At 36.3% G+C, this 24,389-nt stretch overlaps 1 protein-coding gene across 2 annotated transcripts in view; it reads left to right on the forward strand.

Annotated features, from left to right (window-relative positions):
* Nucleotides 1–11,828, forward strand: part of LOC121314157 (matrix metalloproteinase-16-like) — a 50,744-nt gene extending 38,916 nt beyond the window's left edge. For both annotated transcript variants that reach the window (XM_041247150.1, XM_041247151.1), the window contains 4 exons: nucleotides 287–425; nucleotides 5,029–5,179; nucleotides 8,705–8,820; nucleotides 9,451–11,828. In XM_041247150.1, coding sequence (XP_041103084.1) covers nucleotides 287–425; nucleotides 5,029–5,179; nucleotides 8,705–8,820; nucleotides 9,451–9,785 — 741 coding nt within the window. In that variant the 3' untranslated portion in view covers nucleotides 9,786–11,828. The remainder of the gene's footprint in view (nucleotides 1–286; nucleotides 426–5,028; nucleotides 5,180–8,704; nucleotides 8,821–9,450) is intronic.
* The last annotated feature ends 12,561 nt before the right edge of the window (nucleotides 11,829–24,389 follow it).

A 24,389-nucleotide genomic window follows, 5' to 3' on the forward strand; every position in this document is an offset into this window, starting at 1 on the left:
CTATCAAATGGTAAGATAGTAAACCTCAGAGCATATATTTACATATTTTAGAATGGCAGCAAAGCTGTGCCAATAAACCAAGGCTGGAAATGAAACACACAACCTTTGTCTAAACCTGCTGCAGTACGTTGAATGCTCTCGTACTCTCTCATTACATTTGCTCGTTGTATTAGGCAGACATTTTTGCTTTTTTTGTTTTTTGTTTTTAATTTCTCAGAAGATGGGTTGAAGATACTAGCTGTTTTAAAAATTGTTTCTGTACTGTTCTGTTCTGTTCTGTTCTCAGGATCAGTGGTTTTGGAGGGTGAGAAATAATAGAGTGATGGATGGCTATCCTATGCAGATTGCATATTTCTGGAGAGGCCTCCCTTCCAATGTTGATGCTGTGTATGAGAACAGTGAAGGGAAGTTTGTGTTCTTCAAAGGTAAGTGATGGTTTATGGACCATGAATGATGGATTTATCCACCGATTCAACACATTTTAAAACAGGTTTTTCAGGGATGGGTGGAAAGCAAACCAGTGTTCAAGGCTCAGCAGTCTGCTTAAGAGCTTCAAATAAGTTTGAACTACAAATTGTTTGTGCAATATATCATTCCTCTTTTTTGGGAGGGGGGGGGGGGGGCTTAGTTTTAGTAATTTTCAGGTTTCATGTTGATGTTAAATACACAGTATGTGAGAAAAAAATATTATTCAGAGTTGTGTTCAGTCTAACTGCCATATTTTAAATACCAATGCCAAAATATAAAATTCATTTCGATGAGAAACATTTTGACAAAGTCTTTTTCAATGACTTTTAGTCGTAACATTTGTCATTGATTTTAAGTTTCTTCGAGTATTTCGAAATTCAGAGCTATTGAGTGTTTCATATGTATGTATGGATTTCAATGGAAAGTTGGATCAAGAACTTAACTAGCTTGCTTTACACTGGCAAAGAATGGCTAATGGAACAACATAAGTAAAGAGTGTATTCATACATGTTTCTCCTGGAAGCCAGGGAAAGTAATTTCCTGTTATATTGGTACAAGCTGAAATAATCAAGGATGAGCTCAAAAGATCACATATGAAATGTGTCTGTCTTGTGGATTTTGAATATCCCACATTTGTTGAAGAGGAGCAAAGTTATTAGACCTGGTGACACAGCTAAGAGCCTTCATTTCCTAACCCCAGCCTCAGGACATGGCTAGAGAATTACTTTGCAAACAGTAATCCGCCGCATGTCCACCTGCGGTAGGACCAGAGTAAGGGTGGATGTGTAAAAAAATGAATCCTGTTTTAAATACCATTCACAGCTGTAACAGTGACTACATTCACAGAGCTCCCCTAAATCCCTTGTTTACAAAGATACAGGGTATTAATGCTTGTGACAGAGTAGCGGTCTGCCGTGTGGGTGCGTGCATTCTCTGCTGAGTGACAGGCAGGCGATTGAGATGGAGGTTGAAGCTGATACACCCCGCAGGTGAACAGGATTTATTTACACACTGAACAGCTCACGAGACACTACCAGCAATGGTAGCTCACAGAGTACATACAACACTGTGTACAAAAACTTTGGAGGGATCTACAATCTCTAAACTAATTTTCTGTGTTCGGTCTGTTCAGTGCTTGATCATGGCCAATAAACGGTTAGGGTGGGTAGGTGACGGGCGGATACAGGTATTACAAAAACATATGCCAAAATCCCTTTTTCAAACCGCACTGTAAAAAAGAATAAAACCAACATTTTCATTTTATTTGGACAGGGACAGACCGCTGCATTGGTTTGAAGAATGTTCACTCTTCAAGCACGTGCTACAGCATCTTCTATTGATTCATTTCGAACGTGTTGTAACTGTAAAGCCAATAACACTTGTAAGAGGGCTTTGGATTCAGTTCTACTGAGTGGTGACTGGCTGCATAGGAGATTGCTTATATATCTTTTAACTTTAACAGTTTCCAAACCTTAACAGTCTCAAGAATATAACATACGGCAATATGGAAGCAACTGACCCAGAATGCTAATATTACCTTGCCTTTAAAAAAAAAAAAAAAAAACTTCTAATATTGACTTTATCAGACATTTTATTGTCATGTTATTTCCTGGTTGTTGTATCAAAAAACGTGTTATGAGATATAACAGTGTAATCTGTCTCTTATACCCTTCGTTGTAATTAAAAGCTACCCAAATAGGGCTGTTCTCTCGGCTTCTTAATTTAATATTTATTTTCGCTTGTCTCGACGACACTTTTGCATTTTTGCTTTCGTATTTTTTAATTATTTTTTTTTTTTTTACAACTTCCTCAGCCAAGTCCTCAGGACCTTGAAAAGATAAAACCGTAGAATCAGAAGCTTGCTGTGGGGGCTGCCTGATGTGTTTGCCTCCTCTACCGCAATTCACAATCAATTTGAAATAGTTGAAAGTAATCTGCTCAGTAATACATTACTTTAAGACAGTTTTCCCTTTTCATTCAAGTAATAGAACCCACTTTATGTTTCCCAAAAGGAAGATTAAAACAACTAAATTATCTAATGCCAGTTGCCTTTAATAACATGGCACTGTATATGAGCTGCAATCAAAAGCTCTTATCAGTCATAAAGTGATGCTTTAGAGGCGCTGTATATGTCATGTTGCCACAAAGTTTATCCAATGATTTGGTTGAATACCGCCATAGTAAAAACATGTTATAAAGTGGCTTTGATTTTTTGATTGAATCACACCATTTGTCTACTTAACCCAATCAAATGCTAAACAACTACATCCCAATCCTCACTTTGCAATTGGAAATAGTCTGTACTCTTCCAAAATATATTTTGTAACATGATAAAGCTTTGGTTATTAAGGAATTCAAGGTCTGTTTTTCTGGGTAAGTGTGACTGTAGAGTAAGGGAGTGTGACACTCACTGTGACTGTATCTCCGCTCCTTCTCTGCAGCTCTATCTCGAAAGCCACTGCTGATCTAACCCTAATACTTTAGCCTACACTTTTCCTGGCAGGAAGCTTTCAGACAAAATGGGGCTTGAATGTCCCCAGAGAACTTGAAAAAAGGGAGCAGGTAGAATGACAGGAATTTCCTATAGGAACTTCCAGCTCAGTGTGCTTGTTCACAACCCCACTCCCCTTCCTGTGATGCCCTGTGAAATGTGCAGAGCTCAGCCCCTTGGAATGCTTCCTGCAGCTGAGAAAGTGGAGGGCGTCAAGAGACTCACAGACTCGCTCGGCCTGCCGGATAATCACAGTTTCAATAGTCTTGGGAACCTGCTCATTTACCAAGACACTCTTTTCTAGATTATACACTAGGCCATTGTTAAGCTGACATGTCCGGATTTATTTATTTTTTTTGCCAGTTTTTGCATAATATCCCACAGTTTTCAGATAGATTTTATCCCACTTTCAGGTTACCTGCAGTATAATTCTTAATCCATTTTCCACACTTTCAGTATAATCAGTTTAAATAAAATCGAAATGATATTCAGTGGACTTTTGTAATGTGTGAATGTATAGTATGGTTCTACATTGAGTTTCAAACATATCAAACTTGCCAGTCTATGTGAACTATTGTTTCCCAAAATGTTTGCCCTTCCAATCGCAATCTAGGACACACAGGTGAAAAACAGTTAATATGGTAGCAAGACTTTGTTCATACATGACGTGATTGATTGGCTTAACAAAAGCTGTGTCTTACAAAATTGCTTATGTTTATGGAACTATGCATGGACATTTATTGCAAGTTATGCGGTCCTTGTGAACCACTTAAATTAATTAGATAAAAATGGGCATCTGATGCAGGATGCTATTCCACATATTGCTATACCTGCAAACTCCAGATTTCAAGAAAAGAACTGGACAGAAATGTGTTTGGATGTGCTATTCTGCATGCTGTCCTGAAATGTTTGTCTCCTTGAAACTAACCCTTGCCAATTTGATGAATTGGTGAGGCATATACGTTTTCAACAAGCAGCTGAAAGAGACTGATAAGTGACTTGCTTAAGCTTGAGCTGGTGGAGCCGATCCTGAAACACCTCCACCGCATTAATTGAAAAGCAAAACAGTAACAGGGTGTCGGGACGGACACAGGTAGACACATTGCTTCAGGTTTTTCATTTCCTTACAGCTTGGTTTGGTCAAAAGATAGGATTGGCTTCCTAGAGTTCAGTTCTCTATTAAAAAAAATTAAAAATGTCAATGTGCCACACACTAGAGGTTTATTTTGCCATCACATTCATTAAAAATACATTTTATCTTTGTGCCCGTGACTTGGTTCTTCAGTAAATCAATGGTGAGATTTACATATAGCATACAAAACAGGTTTCTTATGGTATCGTTATGCTTCGATGACACTGCCCTGTCTTACAATTCTCTAGTTAGGAAGGTGTGGGTAAATCTCTTATTTGTTACAGTTTGTAAGAATTTAATCCTTTAAACTGAGTACTCTTAAATGTGTGTTGGAACTCAAATACAATCTTCATAACGCCATAAAGCTCGGAACTTGCAGAAATGTGTCAATCTAAAGTGGGTTGCAGAAGATACTTATGTGGGAGGAAAAAACACTGACAAGACAGCACAGCTGCTGAACGCGGTAGAGATTAAACAATGCTATGTGTGTGAATGTGGATGAGGTGCCAGGAATTTATACACCAGTATTTATTTATCTCTGACTCATAACCATTAGAATACCGGAGACACATTAGAGAGATAGGAGTTTACGAAAACAGCTTCAGTATTTGTGCCACTTTATACAGTCCTATAGTGACTGGCCAAACAATTTAAGTGACCTGCTATCGAAGCCCACAAATAGCACCTGTCATTTCCATGAATGCATTGTCTGTCATTAAAGACTATTGCATTTACATTCTTAAATGCTTGTGGATAAGGCAAGCAATAGTCATGAAATAGCAATTGATAAAAACAGAATTGAAAGCAACATTTAGTGGTGTTAAGTACTGCATACAACTGCACAATGTTTATTTGAGAATGTGTTTTTTATGTAAATAAACACTATTCTTATTTACCCTGGTTTGACTATTGATTTTTTTGTTTGTTTGTTTTTCAGGTAACAAATTTTGGGTCTTTAAGGACACAACTATTCAGCCAAACTACCCTCAAGACCTGTCAATGTTTGGCAGTGGAATTCCAGGTCAGGGAATTGACACAGCAGTCTGGTGGGAGGATGTTGGGAAAACATATTTCTTCAAAGGCGACAGGTCCGTACACAGTAACACAATGTATAGTTGTATGATCAGATGTATTCCGCTTCAGAGCTATTTTAGTCAAATTCATGAAGTTAGAAACCAATTTGAAAGCATTTTTGTTGTTGATACAAACATGGCCAGCATTATATATATATATATATACACACATACATACACACACACTCACATATATATATGATGAGCATTGATGGGCCAAATGGATTTCTTTCTTTTGCATGTAACTGACAAATGGTAAAGACAAATAAAGGATCTTTATCAGACACAAATGGGAAAATTCACAAAACCATTTACTCCACTTTCATTAGCACATCCTATTGTTTTCATGTAAGCAGAAAAAAACCCAATGAAGTTGAAGCAAAGTAATTATGTATTCAAGGGTTCTTAGGCATTCTTAAGTTTATTTATAGTTTTGTCATATTAATAGGTCTTTTCCCTTTTCAGAAAAAAATAATGTTAGTGATACTTTGCAGTGAATTGCTTACCTCAAACGTTTACACATTGCAGACTGGAAACTATTAAAAATAACTACTGTAACTCTTAATGGATAAAATAAAATTCCAGATGTTTTGTTTCTCCAGTAAAAGAATAGTGGGAATGAGACACTACTGTCATCACATCTAAGCAATTAGGATTTTGTCCATCTTCTGATTTCAAAAGACATGCCTTCAACAGTTATTGCTGGAATAAGCACACTAGAACATGCTGAATATTTTTCATGTAATTACGATGACTGTCCCTCAATCAAAGTGTGTCTACCATTTTGGTTGCTTCTTCCCTATTTAAAACATAGCTTGTCAGATAGCTGCCATGCTGGCAACTTCTTTGAAAATCATGTGCTGTTGAGTGATGTCTGATTGAAGTTGTTGCTATAATCAAATACCTCCTGATTTCAAAACTCATCATTTTGGCTTTTTATTGCATCTTGAGCATGGTTTTTCTCTTTCTTTCTCATAAAGCCTTTCATGTTATTTAAGGGTTTTAGTCCTTTGACATTGTAACTATGCTAATACTTGAAATTATTTTTAAAAGTATGAACTCTAATAGTTCTGTAAGTAAATGATGGATTTTAGGCACTCCATCCACAGTGGCAAGGCTGTATGTATGGCAAACTGATAGGCTGATATTTAGGATGCCGTACCATCTCAATTTCATTTATATAGCGTCTTGCATGTACAAGCATCCCAAGGCACTGTACAAAAAAATTTAAACAAATAAAAAGATATCTGAACTTGGAATTGAGCATTAAATCATTAAAAATTAAATTAAAAGAAACCTTTTTAAGAATGCAAGCAGACAGACACACCAGACAGCCCCAACCGTAAAAACATACCTACAAGGCTTTAAAATGATTTCTTCCTGCTCATAGATTAATATGTTTTAGATTTCAGTTACCATGCAGTGGTGCCCATTAGTATGGGCAACCGCTGTTCATTTCATTATTAATTGGCTTTTACCACTGAAATGTAAACATTCTTAGTCCATCCTGGTCCTCACAGGTGATTTGTATGAGTTTGCACAGTATACTGGTAATAGGATTCTATGTAGTATACTGTGGTTTTTTTTTGTTTTTTTTTGGATAGTGTAGTTTGCGTATGGGTGCACAAAGGAGGTAATCCAAAGCATCACAGTCATGCATTTTATACTCTGAGTGCATGCTATAGTATAGTAATCACAGTAGGTATAACACTGCACTTCAGTACTCTGAAAGATGTAATATCTGAAACCAGCAGTTTTGAATCACATTTATAATAATAAGAAAATATATTAACATCGATTTTAAGATTAACCCTATGCCGTCTACAAGGAAATACTATAAATTGTGCATATATCTAACAACTTTCTATTTTAACGCGTATAATTTTACATAAAGCACAAATTAAAACCCAATATATCAACAGAAAGGTATTGATCTGTTTTGTTGTAGGGTGTTTTATAGATTTTATCTTCTAAGAAACACCTCCAAAAAGATATTGAAATATGACATATTAATAATAATATTTCACAAATTTCACAGATTTAGAAAAAAAAGTTTGAGTATATGGGAGATGTGTAATTTTATGAGGATTTCAAATATTTAATCAGAATTGAAATAGCTTGTACAGTCGCAGAGCTACTTAAGGTTTTGTAATGGAAAAAAAAGTGCATAAAAGAGCCGAAATGGTGCATGTAGAACTGAAAGTGAAACGGAAGAAACCTAGAAATATAATATAATCCTGTTTGTGATTAAAGTTAATTATTTATTTGTTTAGGTCTCAATATGTATGCTACACAAGATGTTTATGTTTATTATTATTTTAATTTATTTTTTTCTTTTTTCTTTTTTTTTTTAAAGAAGAAACTTGCGAATACTGTGTAGGTAAAACACACACAGAAACAAAGTACACCAATAAAAAAAACAAAATAATGATAAAACAAGACTGACACGGCAAATGTACTAAGTTAGCTAGCTAGAGATCAGACAGGTGTCATATTTACTTTCGCCTCCATCCAGAGAAACATTTTCAAAACAGGACACAAAATAAAATAAAAATGTATCTAATTAAAAATAACAATAAAACATTTACAAGACGGCTATCTTAGGTGTTTTTTCAGTAATGAGTTGTTTGTCTCAGTCGGCATCTGATGTGCCCTACAGCTGCATGCATACGGACACAGACACACAGCAGGGCGAAAAACATTAAGGAAGTAATTTTTTAAAAAGCGTATATAAGTTAATTTTTAATAATAACATGAAAAAATTAAAAAAGCAACCAGTTACTCACAGTTCTTAGCTTTCGGGTGAGTTACAGATCAGCACTTTTGGGCTTGTAGAACGGAAGATATAGACATTTCAAACAGGTGAGTGTCAATTCAATTTTTCACTGAAGCCAGAAAATGGAGACAGTCATTTTCGTCAAAAATGAAACACATATAAAAAAAAATCCACACCTACCACAACCCTAAACCAATTACATGGGTATATTCACCATAGCCATGGCTATGGCCCAATGAAAAAAAAAAAAAAAAAAACAAGATTGTTGATTGGACGGCTGAGATATAATGTTTCGTCATCGTAGCAAAAGTTACAAAATTAAAGTGCGTCGGCAGCAAAGGGTTAAGGTGTGAACCAGAAAGCTCAAACAGCAATTAGGACCAAAAATAGTCAGCCCTCGCTGGTCTATCACTGCAGTATTAATTGTGTTTGTGTGATGCATGTAACTTGCAGAAGAAATCTGGTGGTTTAGAGAGTAATGTACTGACTTGTGTAAGCATACCAGGGTGATACATATTTTATAGTGAATGATGTATAAGTGTTTCTCTCTTGAACAGTTTTATATATGCATCAGTCCGCAAGCCTTGCTAAATTGCGACTGGTTGATATATGTGCCATAGAAACATTATGCAAAATATATTGCTGTGTACTATGGGAAATGATGCAAGTAAAATTGATCATTCCTTGCGATTTATTTATTTAATTATTTATTTATGTGTTTGTTTGTTTATTTTTATAAATTGATAATAGCCTTTTCTGTTCAGGTACTGGAGGTATAATGAAGAGATGAAGGCCATGGACCCAGGTTATCCCAAACCCATCACTGTGTGGAAGGGTATTCCAGATTCTCCTCAGGGAGCTTTTGTCGACAAAGAGAACGGTACATGTATAAACCTTTAATCATTTCAGAGCACAGTCTCTTAACTGGATGCACACAACCACAGCCTATTTAAAGCAGATGAAATACCTCTAAAACATACAAATGATATTCCAGTGGATAGACTTTGATTTAGGATTTTAAACGATGATTGAAGTACCAAAGTCTATATTTTAATTAATTAATTAATGTATTTAATTGTCTGCAGATTAAATTAAATTTGACCAACACTTATAGAAATAGTAAAACTGTGATAGGTATTTCCTTATTCTAAATATTGAATAACTGTATAGTTCTAAATAAATAATAAACAGGCAGTATTTGTCACTTGTGTGGTGTATTTTGAAAAAAGTCCAGTGAGTTTACTGGGTTGATCATCTATTTTAAACAGATTCCATACAGTTCTGCCAAACTGGCTAGTGCAGCCAAAAAATATATAGGCTATATTGTGATTGAGTTATGTTATGTTCTGGAAATTATTTTACTCTTAATTTATTTTAGTAAGAAATAGAACAAGTCAAATTGAAATCCCTAAAGCCAACCTGTATTTAACAACACCTCCCTTCCAAAGTGTCCATCCCTGTTCTTTTACAACAGCAACTATTCAACTGTTTTGTTTCTCGAATTGTGTAGGCTTCACATACTTCTACAAAGAGAAGGAGTACTGGAAGTTTAACAATCAGAAGCTCAGAGTGGAACCAGGGTACCCACGGTCCATCCTTAAAGACTTCATGGGATGTGATGGATCAACAGATAGAGAGAAAGAAAGTCACCACCCTCAGGATGACGTTGACATCGTGATCAAGCTGGACAACACGGCGAATACTGTGAAAGCCATAGCCATCGTCATCCCCTGCATACTGGCCTTGTGTCTTCTTGTCCTGGTTTACACTGTCTTTCAATTCAAAAGGAAAGGCACGCCTCGCCACATACTGTACTGTAAACGCTCTATGCAAGAGTGGGTGTGATTGGCGCACTGTTTCCATGGCATTGGAAATACCTGGAAATGTAACATGCAGACTAATAATGCTGTTGCCACGTGAGGAGCAGGCATTTGCCCACCTCTGGGTGGCTGACGTATAGTCCCCCACCTGTTCTGAGCATGTGTGGGGAATTCAACTAGGAAGCTTCCATGATACACAGTATCCTCTGTTACTTCAAGTCCTTTGTCTTTCATTGGCAAACCGTTCAGTATCTTGACCTTTTCTTATTTCTTCTGCACGCTCAAAGCCCATAGTAAACTTGCTGGCGTTAACAAGTTATACTTTTCTATTTAATTACATTTTTTCAATGTATTATTTTCATGAACATATTTCATTTAATTCCCCTTTTTTAAACCTTTTTAAAAACATTTTTAACTGCTTTTTGTTTTAAAGCGCACACCCAAATAAATGATTTCTCTCCACAGTGGATAACTTTCTTCTTTTTTTTGTGGACTATAATCACTGCGCTTGATCCTTTGCGAATGGGAGTTGGGATCTTTGACTGTTGTCGCAGTCTGTCTCGAAATAGGGGCCAAAATTCCCTGCAGTATTTTAACAGCCTTAATTACACATCTTGTTTTCTTGATTTTTTTTTTTTTTTTTTATATATATTGCTCCATTCATGTTTTAAAGAGCTGATGGCTATTTCATGGTTGTGCTCTTAATATTGTTTGCTTGACCTGTACACATTGGTTTCCTAGGGTATGGGCAAAAAATATCTTTAAAATGGAATATATCAGGCACAACGGGAAAAAAAGACCAAGTCACGTTACAAAGAAAGCTGAGGTCTTTCAGAAGAGCATTAAGTTTCTGTAACTCCTTGAAAACTGTAGTATCAATTTGCTTCAGTAGTTAAAAAGATTCAAGACATGTTTAACAGTTAAAAGTCTTTTTTTTTTTTTTTTTGGTCCAACCCACATGAAGAGACGGTAAAAGCAAATGACAATGGCAGAAACGTTATGCTCCATGACATTGTAACAGTTGGCTTATTCCACAACTTTACAGGTCTCCTCATGCAGATATGGGCAGATCACTCATTATGACCATAGTTCTCTAGCACATACATTCCAACATTCACTATGCCAAGGTAGATTCACGGAATGTAATCTAAACTCTGGGTTCAAAAGTAAGAAAGAAAGAAAAAGAAAGAAAGAAAGAAAGAAAGAAAGAAAGAAAGAAAGAAAGAAAGAAAGAAAACAGATCAATTTGTCATCATAAATAGTTTAAAGTTGGTATGTATGTTTGGTACATTTTTTCTTTATGGGCTGTAGCACGTAGTTATGCCAACAGCACCTACAAAAATCTAGTTTCAGTCATATTCATTGTCTGAGGTTCTTTTTTTCCTGGTACAAGGACACATTTTTGTCAGACATCAAGAGCCATGGTACCACTACAGCATTACCCTGTTGTATTGTGTCTTCAATACTACTAAGTACAGTCTTGTTTTTCAATCTGCTTGCAGAGCAGGTTTGTGGTAGTATTGTAAAAAAAAATAAAAGGAATAATAATAATAATAATAATAATAATAATAATAATAATAATAATAATAATTCAATGCATAGTAATAAGCAACTGACTGCCAGCATTAGTATTTAAGAGGTCCTTCCCAGAATGCCAGGACTTGTACACCAGTAAGTGATTTTTGTTTTTGGACAGTGAGGAGGGCTATGGGGACTATTGTTAGTTCAGTGTCTCAGAATCATAACTGAGCCTAGTATGGTAGCTTGTAAATAAAAGAAAAAATGCCTTGAACCTATTGTAGGATGTTGACATGTTAGATTAAACTGTATTGTCTGAGGATAGTCTTTGTATGGACTATGTTAAAGGGTATTCCTATTCTCCTTGCTTGCTTTCTGACCTAGCAGCTCTTTTTAGAAAGAGAGTGTTTGGAAGGAACTTACAAAGGATTATGATAACCAAACAGTGAATATCGCACCTTTGCAGGTTTCTGTAATTTTCACTTTTCAGAGGTTTTAATTTTTTAATTTTTTATTTTTATTTTAGATTTATGGATATCTGCTCATATAACCCAGGGTTTGTAACCCAGAATTATATATATATATATATATATATATATATATATATATATATATATATATATATATATACAAATATTATATATTATATATAACCATTATAATCAATTATTCATAGCGTTCTGCTGAAGAACTGGTGAACTTTGCTTTGAAATAATGGTACAGATAATTGAGAGATACAGATTTAGTAGCTAGCAAATACGATATGGCTGTGGGCTTTTATTGAACCCCATGAGCTGTATGCAATGGATTTTTTGCTTAGTGAACTGACTAATTGCATCTTTCTAATCCGTGGTGTTTTTGGCGTGGTTAGCCATCAATATTTAATCAAGAAAAACAAGATATGAACAAAAATAATAATAAATATATTTAATTTATGCATGATCATGTATAGCTTCATATAATTAACGCAACAGTGTTTTAAAGATTTCATATCAGACTTAGATTGTGGTGCTAAAGTTCTGTTTCACTGGCAGATACAAACAAGTTTCATCATTTGGTGCTTACACTCATTTTAATTAAATTAAAACTGATTGATTACACTCAAGGATACTTAACAACATGCATTTATTTATGTTATACTTAGTAGGTTGTAATGACATATCACATTATTATACAAAATGAGTTAATTTAACTTCCTATTGGATCTAAACCAATGAACTGTTGCCTGTTAGTTTTCATAATATGGGTTGCTTGAAAGGTCAAAGAGCCATGGCGAGATGTGAACATGGCTGATCATTTGAAACCAGTCTTTATGTTTACAATGTCTAACTGTAACCCTTTGGCTGCTGTGGATGCTCTCTGTGACCAGACATTACAATCCTGAATTTTCACCAAGCCCCCCATGGCAATCAAAGAGTTTAGGGCTGTGCAGTGATTATTTTGTATTTATTGTTTCATATTTATTTTTGGGGATGGGCAAAGCTGGGAGTGTCTTAATTTTGGGGAGGGATAAATGGCTTTTTATACTATTTTCATCTTATATATTCAGCATCACTGTTCCATTGTGTTGTATTTAAAGTAAGTCATCCTGTCAATAAATGGAATATAAAGCTTTGTGTTTTTTTTTTTTTCGTGTGTGTGCAACATCACTTTAGTTATCCTCTTGTCAAAGCTCCTCCACATTAGTATTAACTGTCATTCTTATCACAGCCCCTTTCTTCCCCAATTTTAACCAAAATCAAATATAATATTCCTCAAAAGGACACCTACAAGAAAATAAGTTCCACTGTTATTGAAAGTTACAGATAAAGTAAGATAAAATAGTAAATTCATAGAAAAAAAGATACTGAGCATGAAGAATGTGATGAAGCAACCAATCACCTCACACTAGGAGACCTGGACAGAACACATGTAAGGCTTGCTGTACTGGCACAACCCGTCCTACACATACACAATAGAAGCAGTAGAAACAAAAAAAAAAACATTGATGCAAATATTCAAAGGTCTTGCAAATGTTCTCATCTTTCTCGCAACAATGCTTGCCTTCCGAATGTTTTGGGTAAAATCGCAAGTGAAACCTGAAAGAGTTGCAGAGAAACTGCAATTATCGCCGCACTGCAGAAATTAATAAATGAACACAGGAAATAAACCACAACTCTCGAGGTATATAACCATCAACTTTTACCAACCAACCAACCAACTTTTAACCAACCAACTTTTTACAAAATGAAGACGCATTAATTGGGCTTGACGAGGAATAGCCCCAGCACTCCTTCAGCTATGAAAGTTAGAAATGTAATTAAATGTTTTGCTCTCTGTGGCAGGAAATGGCATTACGGTGACTCAGACCAGAAGGAGGAAGCACACACAGGTCAGGTAACTGCAGTTTACAGGCACGGCGTGCACCGTTTATTAAATAACACAAAATTAAATAAAATATTTAAATAAAAAACACTGCTCACAGATCACAAAAATAAAAGGTTTAAACAAAAATAAATCACAAACACAAAATACAAATATAGGTCAGGCTGGGCGATCGCCTTCACTGTTCCTATATCTGCTGTTTTTAAATGAATCTCTCCTCTCACTCTCTCGTTCTCCACTTCCGAACACCCACATGGAGTGCAGAAAGCTGCAGGTATTTATACAGATGACCATCTCCCGATTAGCAACAAATTAATCACTTAATTAATTCAGGAGATGGCCACCTTCTGCACAAGTTTTATAATGTGGATGGGGCTTCCCATCCACACTGCAAAACAATAGCAAAACTAAAACACAGCTACGCCGTCATCTATAAACAAAATAAAACACAATACAACAAACAAATACAAAATAACACGGGTGGAGGGGGAGCCCCCTTTCTAAAAATAAACAAACAATACGATTAAACAGCAGGGCTTTCCTACAGCCCTGCTACACTCTCAAATGTGTTTTCTTACAATTCTCAACACAGTTTTAACCATTCTGCAAGTTCTTGGGTGTGCTAAAGTGTCTGTGTCTATATATATATATATACGCTATATATATATATATATATATATATATATATATATATATATATATATATATATATATATATATATATATATATATGCAAACCTGGGACCTCTCGCATTGAAGCATAACGCTGATACAGCTGTTCAAAACAGCAGGCTCCTTTGCAAGGAGCGGTATTGGCACTATGCTTCAATGTGAGAGGTCCTGGGTTCGTGCCCCCCCTCCGCCTATGTGTGGATTGCCTCACCCTGTGTGAGTAGCATGCCTGCGGGAACCAAGATCACTACATTGGTTTTAAAAGTGGGATGCAGGTACCCCTGCACACACTCGTCAGACTGTGGTCTGGTGATCGGGGCAGAGTTGAGGCTGGCAGGGGAGAGTGTAGCATGCATGGGGGAAGGCAGCAAGGTGTGCTGGTAGGTGACATAATCACAAACAAAGACATGAGCCAAATATACACTCCTTGCAATGGAGCCGGCTTTTTTGTACAGCACTATCGGCGCTATGCTTTAGTGCAAGAGGTTTCGGGTTCCCGCCTGCCCTCTGCCTGTGTGAGGAGCCTGCCTGCGGGAACCGAGATCGCTACAATATATTGTCCTGCATTTGCCTTAAATTTATTTTTCTGCATATACGATGTAGAATATGTAATTATAAAATTTAACACTAGTACGTACAATACTCTTTCAAGTGTACTTATTATGATTTTGAATGTGCGCTTCTTAAGAACAGTATTATTGTCATTGGTGCCCTGGCACTTCTTTCTTTACAAATTAAGCACTGGTAATTAGTATTGTTTAAAATCATCCACAAATATATTAAATGTTTGAGTTGGAAAGAACCCAAAATGTTATTATGTTTAATCAAAGTATAAATCTACTAAGGACTTCTTAAGTAGACAAGTCAAAGATAATATATGTTGTATGTACAATGTTCAGTTTCAGTGGCTATGTCACCGAATTAAAAGTATTCCCCCCCCCCCCCCCCCCCCCCCCCCCCCCCCCCCGTACATTTCCACATTTTATTGTGTTACAACATGGAATCAAAATAGATTTAATTAGGAGTTTTTTCCACTGATCAACACAAAAAAGTCCATAATCTCAAAGTGAAAAATAAAATCTACAAACTGTTCTAAATTAATTACAAATACAAAATAGAAAATAATTGATTGAAGCAGCTCCATCTCACAAGCAGACTTAACTAGATGCTCTGTATCGATCAATAAATTCATTCTTTTGGAAGCCACTGGGAGAAACATCTTCTGAAGAGGTTCCTTCAACTGCCCAGCTGTTTCAATAAAATCACTGCCATTAATCACTACTGATCACACGCTCACTAACTCTATTTGCGTACAGTCCCCTGATGTGATTTGATGTGATGAGGGACCATCAATACCTGTGGTGAATAGGTTATAGATTGGGTTAATGGTCAGGATTTTAGATATTGACAACATATTATTTTCTTATCATTCTTGTAACATATTTATTAAGTTCACATTGCAGATCTATTAGCAAACTGACAGCGACATTGATCTTCTGACACAATTATTGAGAAATGCATCAGTAAAAGATGATATGATGTCAAAAGAAGATACATGCACATGTTGTTAGGTGGTACAGTTTGTGAAAATTTGAATAGATGACTTTTGGTTTAAAGTAGCTGAGCATGAGAAATTCCCTAAATTTAATAGAAACTAAAGCAGTGTAAAGACAAATATGATTATAGTCATGAATCCTATCAGTAGCAATTACACTAAAAAAAAATATATTGGTTCTTCTAGCGACTTCAGTCAAGAACAGCTATGATAGTCTGTATCCGAAATAGATGAAAACAAAAGGCAAGCGTAGTTATTTTAATTGAATGTCAACTGTTTTTTTTTTTAATTGTTTTTTTGTGCATTTTCAAGCATTTTCTTTATTACATTCACTGGTGTTGCAGGCTTTACATACAAAGAATGCACAAGACAGAGATAGCCTTGCATTGCATATAAATATCATGACTCATCATTGTGTTGCTGCCCGTTCAGGTCCAGTCATAGATCTCTTACATTAGTGCCACTCAGATTCCCACAGATTTTTTTGCAGCCAGTTGCAGAACGAAAGGACAAGAGAGTGTAACGGATAGTGTTGTTTCAGAAAGGAGACATCCACCAAAGATAGATTTGACAGAATCTTTATTGTGTTTCGACAAAAGGACCAAGACAGGTAACATACTTCTTTGACCCGTGGCCTTGTTCATTGAGCTTTGGGCTGCCCATGCGCTGACTGACTGAGATGAATGATTATTGCTTGATGATGCTATTGCCAATGAGAAGGACATGGCACTCTGGCCACATTCCACTGGCCCATGTACTGGCTGATTGTGATGAGATGGTTATTGATTAATGATAGTCATGCCAGTGGCAGGACCATGGCACTCTGGGCCACCTTACCGCAAAAGGACAAGGCTACCACTGGCCTGTGATGGTCTATTGATATTATGCCTACATATCATATCAGCTGAGGAGAGTGGCACAAGCCAAATACCTCCTACAAAACTAAACATAACAGCGCTGCTATTATCAGATGGGGTTTAGTATTTACACTCAGTTTGGTCCGCCTCAACTTGCAGAATTAAACAGCTTGGCACTCAAGTAAGAAGAAAAAAAAAAAACCTTTCTCACCGAAGGGAGGCGGGAGGAAACCTTAGGGAATTGGCCGAGGGTTATCCTTCCTCTAGGTTCAATTAAAAAAATTATAATATATTTGTATGTACAGTTCATATGCCCCACAGTCCATTGGTCTTTGGATTTCCAGATGATCAATACATCACCACAGTCCAGGACCCGATTATCAAAAAAATCTAGAGAAGATAGCAGCAAAAGGACTAGATTTACATCCTTACCTTTCTGAATCTGATCCCGGAGTTGGCTGGAAAATAGTGTAGGACGAGGCACGGGAGTCACTGTGGTTGGAGCTTCGAAAGGAGAGACTAGTGTGGAAAGGATACAAGATTGGTGAACAGTGTTAAAGGAACTGGGCCTGGAGGAAAACATGGGAAGCTGGGTTGGAGTAGGGGATTGCGTAGCAGCTGGGAAAATGAGTTATGGTGATGGTCCAAGGAGGCTAGGCGACAATCTAAGCCGGGTATAGTTGAATGGAGCGATTGAAAGATGTCTGCATTGGAAAGGACATTGATAGCCACAGAGGGGCTAGGAACCAGATCACAGGGATCTGAGTCAGACTGAGGGAATTGGGTTAGGTGGACGTCGATGTCCGGACTCTACTGAGGGGGGCATGCCTGGAAGTAGAAGGATCGGATTTGAGAAGCAACGCAATGAGCACTTCTTAGGAAGCCCCGGTGCTTTAGGAAATATTTTTTATAAATAGAGCTTTTAAGAGGTGCAGAATTGTCCAAGCATGGTAATTTTTTAAAGCCGGTTTCTGACGAGAAGCGAACCTGGTAGAAGTATGCTTGCTGGATCCCAGAGCTGAATGAAGACTTTTGTCTGATAATGGCAGGGACGCGGGAAGGATCATTTGGCAGAGTCGAATAATGCCAGGTAAGATTAACCAAACAAAGAAATGACAGGGAGGCATGGGCCAAGGGCTCTTTATAGGACATCCTGATTGCGTATTTAATTAGGGGTGGATCCACCTTTCAGAAACACAACACGGTTTCCATTGATGCACTGCTGTTACAGATTCTGACATCTGCTGGTGAGGTGAGGATGTAGAGGATACTGAATGGTCGTTTCATGGCATGCTCTTTTTATTTGCTGCAGGGGGGGGAATCATATACCATGAACAAGCACTCGGTATTTTGTTTATATTTAAAATAAATAGCAATACAATTTGTACATTTTTTATATTAAATCAATTCATGCAGGGATTATTTTACCTACCAGATCTTTAGTTTTATTGTCAGCAGATTATGCTTTGATGCAGATTCATTTCAAATCCTGTTTATGGCCTCTTTTTTGATAAAGTCTTGAACTCAGTCTGTCAATTTGCAGCCTCTCTGTTGTTTCCTACTGTACCTGTGTTAATGGGGCTACAGGATGTTCGGATGTCAGATACAGACAGATTGGTTGTCTTATGTTGTCTCACTCGAGTGGATAACACAAATGAATCCCATGCTAGATATACCCATGCTTGTGATACAAAAAGCTCTAAAACTCCTTGCTTGTGGTGTGACTAGACATTGGTTCACAAGTACATTTTACTCTGTTATAGATAGTATTCATATGAATTTTTCTGGTATTACATGAATTATATAAAAGCCATCTTGAAAGGCTATCACAAGCTAAGCAGTCATTCAAGTGTTGTATTGTAACAGCTTGGTAGAGATGCAGTGCCCTGTCCTTGTAGGTCTTATATAAGGATATTTTTGGATAAAAATCAAATAAATGTATTTGTCTGTGTTCTTTTGAAGGAATCAAGAGTCAAGACAGTTAATACACTTCCTTCCTTAGTGTCTCATGCTTTCAATTTCCATTGCCCTTTTGGCCACCACTCTGAGACATCTATTAGATCTCAGTTAATGAGGACCATAGTCCTAGTTTGGTTGACTTGTCTACAATCTGATTCCACTTAGGTCTTGAATAGTGTTCCAATGGAATTATATTTGGGTTTCCAAGACATAAAAATAAATGGCATTGAACACAGAGCTGGAAGGTAAATAACCATTTACCCAGATGTGTAAAGCTGATAACGGTTCCAAGTTCAGAACAAATGGTTTAAACTCAATAATACAGTACTTCTAACAGTCTGCAAAATGCGAAAGCAAGCATGTGTTGGCTTTACTTATACCACTGACAACCATCTATTTAAAAAGAACACTCTTTGTTTCAACATTTAATCACTTTTTCAACAATATGTACAATAGGTATTATATAGTATACTGCATTATATATTATTATATTATACGTACAAGAATCCTGACACCTGATTACATTGATCAACTACCCTTGAAGAATTTGGTGTTGCTTTCTTAATATTTCAAGATGTCCTTCTTTCAGTATATATATATATATATATATATATATATATATATATATATATATATATATATATATATATATATATATATATAGTATATCAAGATCTTTACATTTATTAATGCTTTATCTTTGAGAATCTTTATCTTGTTGTTAGGGACATATACCTAATGCAGACCCGAACTAACATTGCTGGCAGCAGTAGGGAGTTCAAAAGTAAAGTCCCTTTTCTTCCATAATTAAATATAAATGACCCCTAGGAAGGAGTTTCTTCTGCAATAGGATTTTGAATTTGATTTTGTTTTGAGTACTCTGTTGATGTTATGTTGTAGTACACTTTCCTTAGACCAGCTGTAACGTTTAATATTAAGAGAGTGTTGGATTGGTTTTTCAATCTACATAATAATGTAAAGACTGCATGGATGCTATGCTAGTAATGCATAACCAATATTTGGGAATGTTTTGTTCGTTCCTATTCATTTCATACAGTTCATCATGCACAGGCCTACAAACATAAATAAATTATTTTCCAGTATATTTTTTTTCTTAACACAGTATTTCAAAATAAAATTGCATTTCAAGGTAAGATGGTTCTGTTACATTGTATTTCACCTTACCAAGGTATGAGTAATTGCAATATAAATACTACTAGGGGGTTAAAAATAACACATTTGAATTTTGAAACTCAGATGTATATATTGAATGCAATTAAATACATTGAAATATAACTGTAACCACTTGAGTATTCCATGCAATTCAACAATTCAACCTCAGATTCTTACCACGCACTGTCAGCTTCAGTGCTCCCCTCATGAAAAACCCAGAAAGTGCTTTACACAGCATTTAGGTCAGTACCTATCAGAGTCATCCACTTTGCTTGCTGGAGAAAGAGACAGACCCTTTCAGCTAGAACTACAGACAACTGTGGGTCATGCAATATGGGTTAATATTTCCTCTGAAATGGACACCCTCTAGTACAAAGAACACAGAGGAGGGAATCTAATACCTGCTGACCAGCATGTAGGACAGGGCTGCTCAATAAGTCTGTTGAACCTTAGTGAGTGCAAACAGTAGAGAATCTAATTCGGAGCAGAAATGTATTTTATTACCTCTGGAGCAGCGCTGTTATCTAAATAGACCCGCTCGCTAAATATTTGTTTCACAATATGCATATGCAAAATGATGCAGTTATCTTATTTCTGTGTCATGGAAAAGGCTCATCTCAGTCTTTGTTGCCTTATCTACTGAACCTCTGTTTAAGGCAGTAGATGACTGTTTAAAGGGTCCCAGTGGAAAAAACTATTATAATTATAAAAGCTAGTGTAGTTAGCTCCAGGCATATTGCAAAATCGTTTTTTTTAGATCAATAAATTCAATCCATTCTTGTCTCCCAAATGAAATGGAAAGTAAATGGATATTCATGGATGAAAACTAGTATTGTTACACTAAATCTGTAGTAAGAAAACTAGTAAGTATAAAATTACCTATATGGTAACAGGGTACTGGGAGACAGTCAGCATGGTTTTAGGAAAGGGAGATCGTGTCTAACTAACTTGCTTGATTTTTTTGAGGATGCAACATCGATAATGGATAATTGCAAAGCATATGACATGGTTTATTTAGATTTCCAGAAAGCTTTTGACAAAGTCCCGCACAAAAGATTAATTCTCAAACTGAACGCAGTTGGGATTCAAGGAAACACATGTACATGGATTAGGGAGTGGTTAACATGTAGAAAACAGAAAGTACTGATTAGAGGAAAAACCTCAGAATGGAGTGTGGTAACCAGCGGTGTACCACAGGGATCAGTATTAGGTCCTCTGCTATTCCTAATCTACATTAATGATTTAGATTCTGGTATAGTAAGCAAACTTGTTAAATTTGCAGACGACACAAAAGTAGGAGGAGTGGCAAACACTGTTGCAGCAGCAAAGGTCATTCAAAATGATCTAGACAAGATTCAGAACTGGGCAGACACATGGCAAATGACATTTAATAGAGAAAAGTGTAAGGTACTGCACGCAGGAAATAAAAATGTACATTATAAATATCATATGGGAGATATTGAAATTGGAGAAGGAATCTATGAAAAAGACCTAGGAGTTTTTGTTGACTCAGAAATGTCTTCATCTAGACAATGTGGGGAAGCTATAAAAAAGGCTAACAAGATGCTCGGATACATTGTGAAAAGTGTTGAATTTAAATCAAGGGAAGTAATGTTAAAACTGTACAATGCACTAGTAAGACCTCATCTTGAATATTGTGTGCAGTTCTGGTCACCTCGCTATAAAAAAGATATTGCTGCTCTAGAAAGAGTGCAAAGAAGAGCGACCAGAATTATTCCGGGCTTAAAAGGCATGTCATATGCAGACAGGCTAAAAGAATTGAATCTGTTCAGTCTTGAACAAAGAAGACTACGTGGCGACCTAATTCAAGCATTCAAAATTCTAAAAGGTATTGACAGTGTCGACACAAGGGACTTTTTCAGCCTGAAAAAAGAAACAAGGACCAGGGGTCACAAATGGAGTTTAGAAAAAGGGGCATTCAGAACAGAAAATAGGAGACACTTTTTTACACAGAGAATTGTGAGGGTCTGGAATCAACTCCCCAGTAATGTTGTTGAAGCTGACACCCTGGGATCCTTCAAGAAGCTGCTTGATGAGATTTTGGGATCAATAAGCTACTAACAACCAAACGAGCAAGATGGGCCGAATGGCCTCCTCTCGTTTCTAAACTTTCTTATGTTCTTATGTTCTTATTAAGCAAACCAGATTAACACAAATGTTGTCACTTTCCATTCCATCCTCTACATCTCAACTGGGGTATTGCTCTGACTTTAAACTCCTTCTCAGCATCATTAGAAGGCACGAGGTAACAGTGTTCAGTAGGCTTGAAGTTTAGAGATTAATAGCAAAGGAGTCCCCTGTAGACAGATGCCGTAGGGGTGTAAAAAACTAAAATATGAGCAAACAAATCAAAATAATAGCTAAAGGGTTTATGGATTTTAAACAAATATCACACAGCACCACTGGTTCTGATATGGTAACATCATTCTGCAATGGGTTTCCGCTATGTAATTCTGCACATCAGTGGTAATATGCCCTTTACTATAATACTATTGCACTGATTACTTGATAAGGGCCTTGGGATTATATTTTAATGTCATATCGAACTATACTGTGGGACACTGTATCTTTAAATGGCTTAGGGTTTACATTACAAGTACAATTCATTTAAATAATGAGCATCTCATACGGAGACCTGATGATTACACATTTCTCACATAGCTGCCACTTTCAACAAAAATACTGCAAGTCTTTTAAAACAAGCTCTCACTAGATAAGTTTTGCTGACACATCCTATTTTGTTCCTCTTGCTAGAAACACATTGATAATATGCACACTATCTGGGTCCCTACATTCAAAGTATTCTCCAGACATTTTATATTTTGTCTGGATCTTGCAAGAAAAACAAAAATTAAGGAAATATTCTTGTTTAAAATAGCTTCACCACCTACTCAATGGTGGCAGTTTTGTGTTTATACTGTACTATTAACACAATTGTGGTATTGCTCATGTTTGATTTTCTGTTATTGTATGTCTTGCTGACAAAATCCTTTTATGCTATAGTAGACCATTAGCAGTTTTTTTCCATGGGAAAATGTTGTTGAAATAGAGTACTCTCCCAACTGAACTATACTTTTTTTTTTTTAAAAGGTAATTTTTTTGGTGATACTTTTTTTAATAAGACCAGCTAAAATATGTATAAAGAAATATCTACAAAAACATTCCAGGTGATTTATATTCTTTAGAATGAAAGTATGTATGAACACTATGATGGTTTAATTATGATGCTGACTCTCTTTAAAGTGTTACAGAACACCATGAAAAGTTCACAAGAAAGACATTACCTTTGCTGTGTCCCGTGTTGTCTTTATTACAGAGTTATATTTTTAAACATATTACCAACTCTGTACATTTTTAATCACACATCATGATTTATAAATCAACTGGGCAATAGATTCGTTAACATTTACTTGGGTGCATTTGCCAGGAGAAATATAAAAGACTTCTAAGAATCGCGGTGTATCCAGATCACCATCCTGCAACAATGCTGGGTTTCTGTCATGTCATTCAGAGCACCATTATTGTTGCAGGAGGGAGCATGAACTACCACTCTCTTCACCACCACTGCTCCCTCCTACCTCCAATCCCGTGTGTCTCCTTACACCCCCTCTTGCCCTTTCCGCAGTGACTCTACTGGCCGAATGGTCATGTCTTCCTACCACTCACCATCCTCCTGTGCCACTCCTTCTCTTCCCTAGCCCCTTTGTGGTAGAACCAGCTACCGGGGAACTTCAGAACTGCTCCTTCTGTCACTCCCTTCAACTGCCTCATGAAGACCCATCTGTTTAGACTGCACTTGTAGATCACTTGATCCTACACTGCACTGGACTTGCCAAAGCACCTTGCTACTGTATCCTCAGCTAATGCACTATTGCACTACTAATATGTAATTGTAGATACAACTTGTTGTAGTCCTTACTTGTATTTTAATAGTATTATTTGCACTTACTGTAAACTACATTGTATTTAAATATAAATCTTGGATTGCTACACTGTACTGTCCTGTAACACCTGTAAGTCACCTTAGATAAAGTCTTCTGTCAAATAAATACATAATGTTGACTTTAGAACTAAAATGGTATACTGTGGTACAACCAAACATGACAAGGAATTTACCACAGTTCTAACTTATAAAAAAGAAAAACAAAACATTTATTAGAAAATATTCAAATAAACAACTCAGAATGTTTAACGAGCCTCCACATGCACTTTCTTTCTTTCTTTCTTTCTTTCTTTCTTTCTTTCTTTCTTTCTTTCTTTCTTTTTTCTTTCTTTCTTTCTTTCTTTCTATTTCAGTAGAAAAATAACGCCAGCACATTGGTAAGTATTTTGTTTGTAGGGACCCAGATAGTGTGCATATTATCAAGGTGTTTCTAACAAGAGGAACGAAATAGGGTGTGTCAGCAAAACTTATCTAGTGAGAGCTTGTTCAGGGTTATGCAACTTTTTATTAGTGAGATATTTTATTAGATAGCAAATCTTTTATGAACCTTTTTTTGGTATTACTTTT

Source organism: Polyodon spathula, chromosome 4 (genome assembly GCF_017654505.1).
Source record: "Polyodon spathula isolate WHYD16114869_AA chromosome 4, ASM1765450v1, whole genome shotgun sequence".
NCBI classification, from domain to species: domain Eukaryota; kingdom Metazoa; phylum Chordata; class Actinopteri; order Acipenseriformes; family Polyodontidae; genus Polyodon; species Polyodon spathula.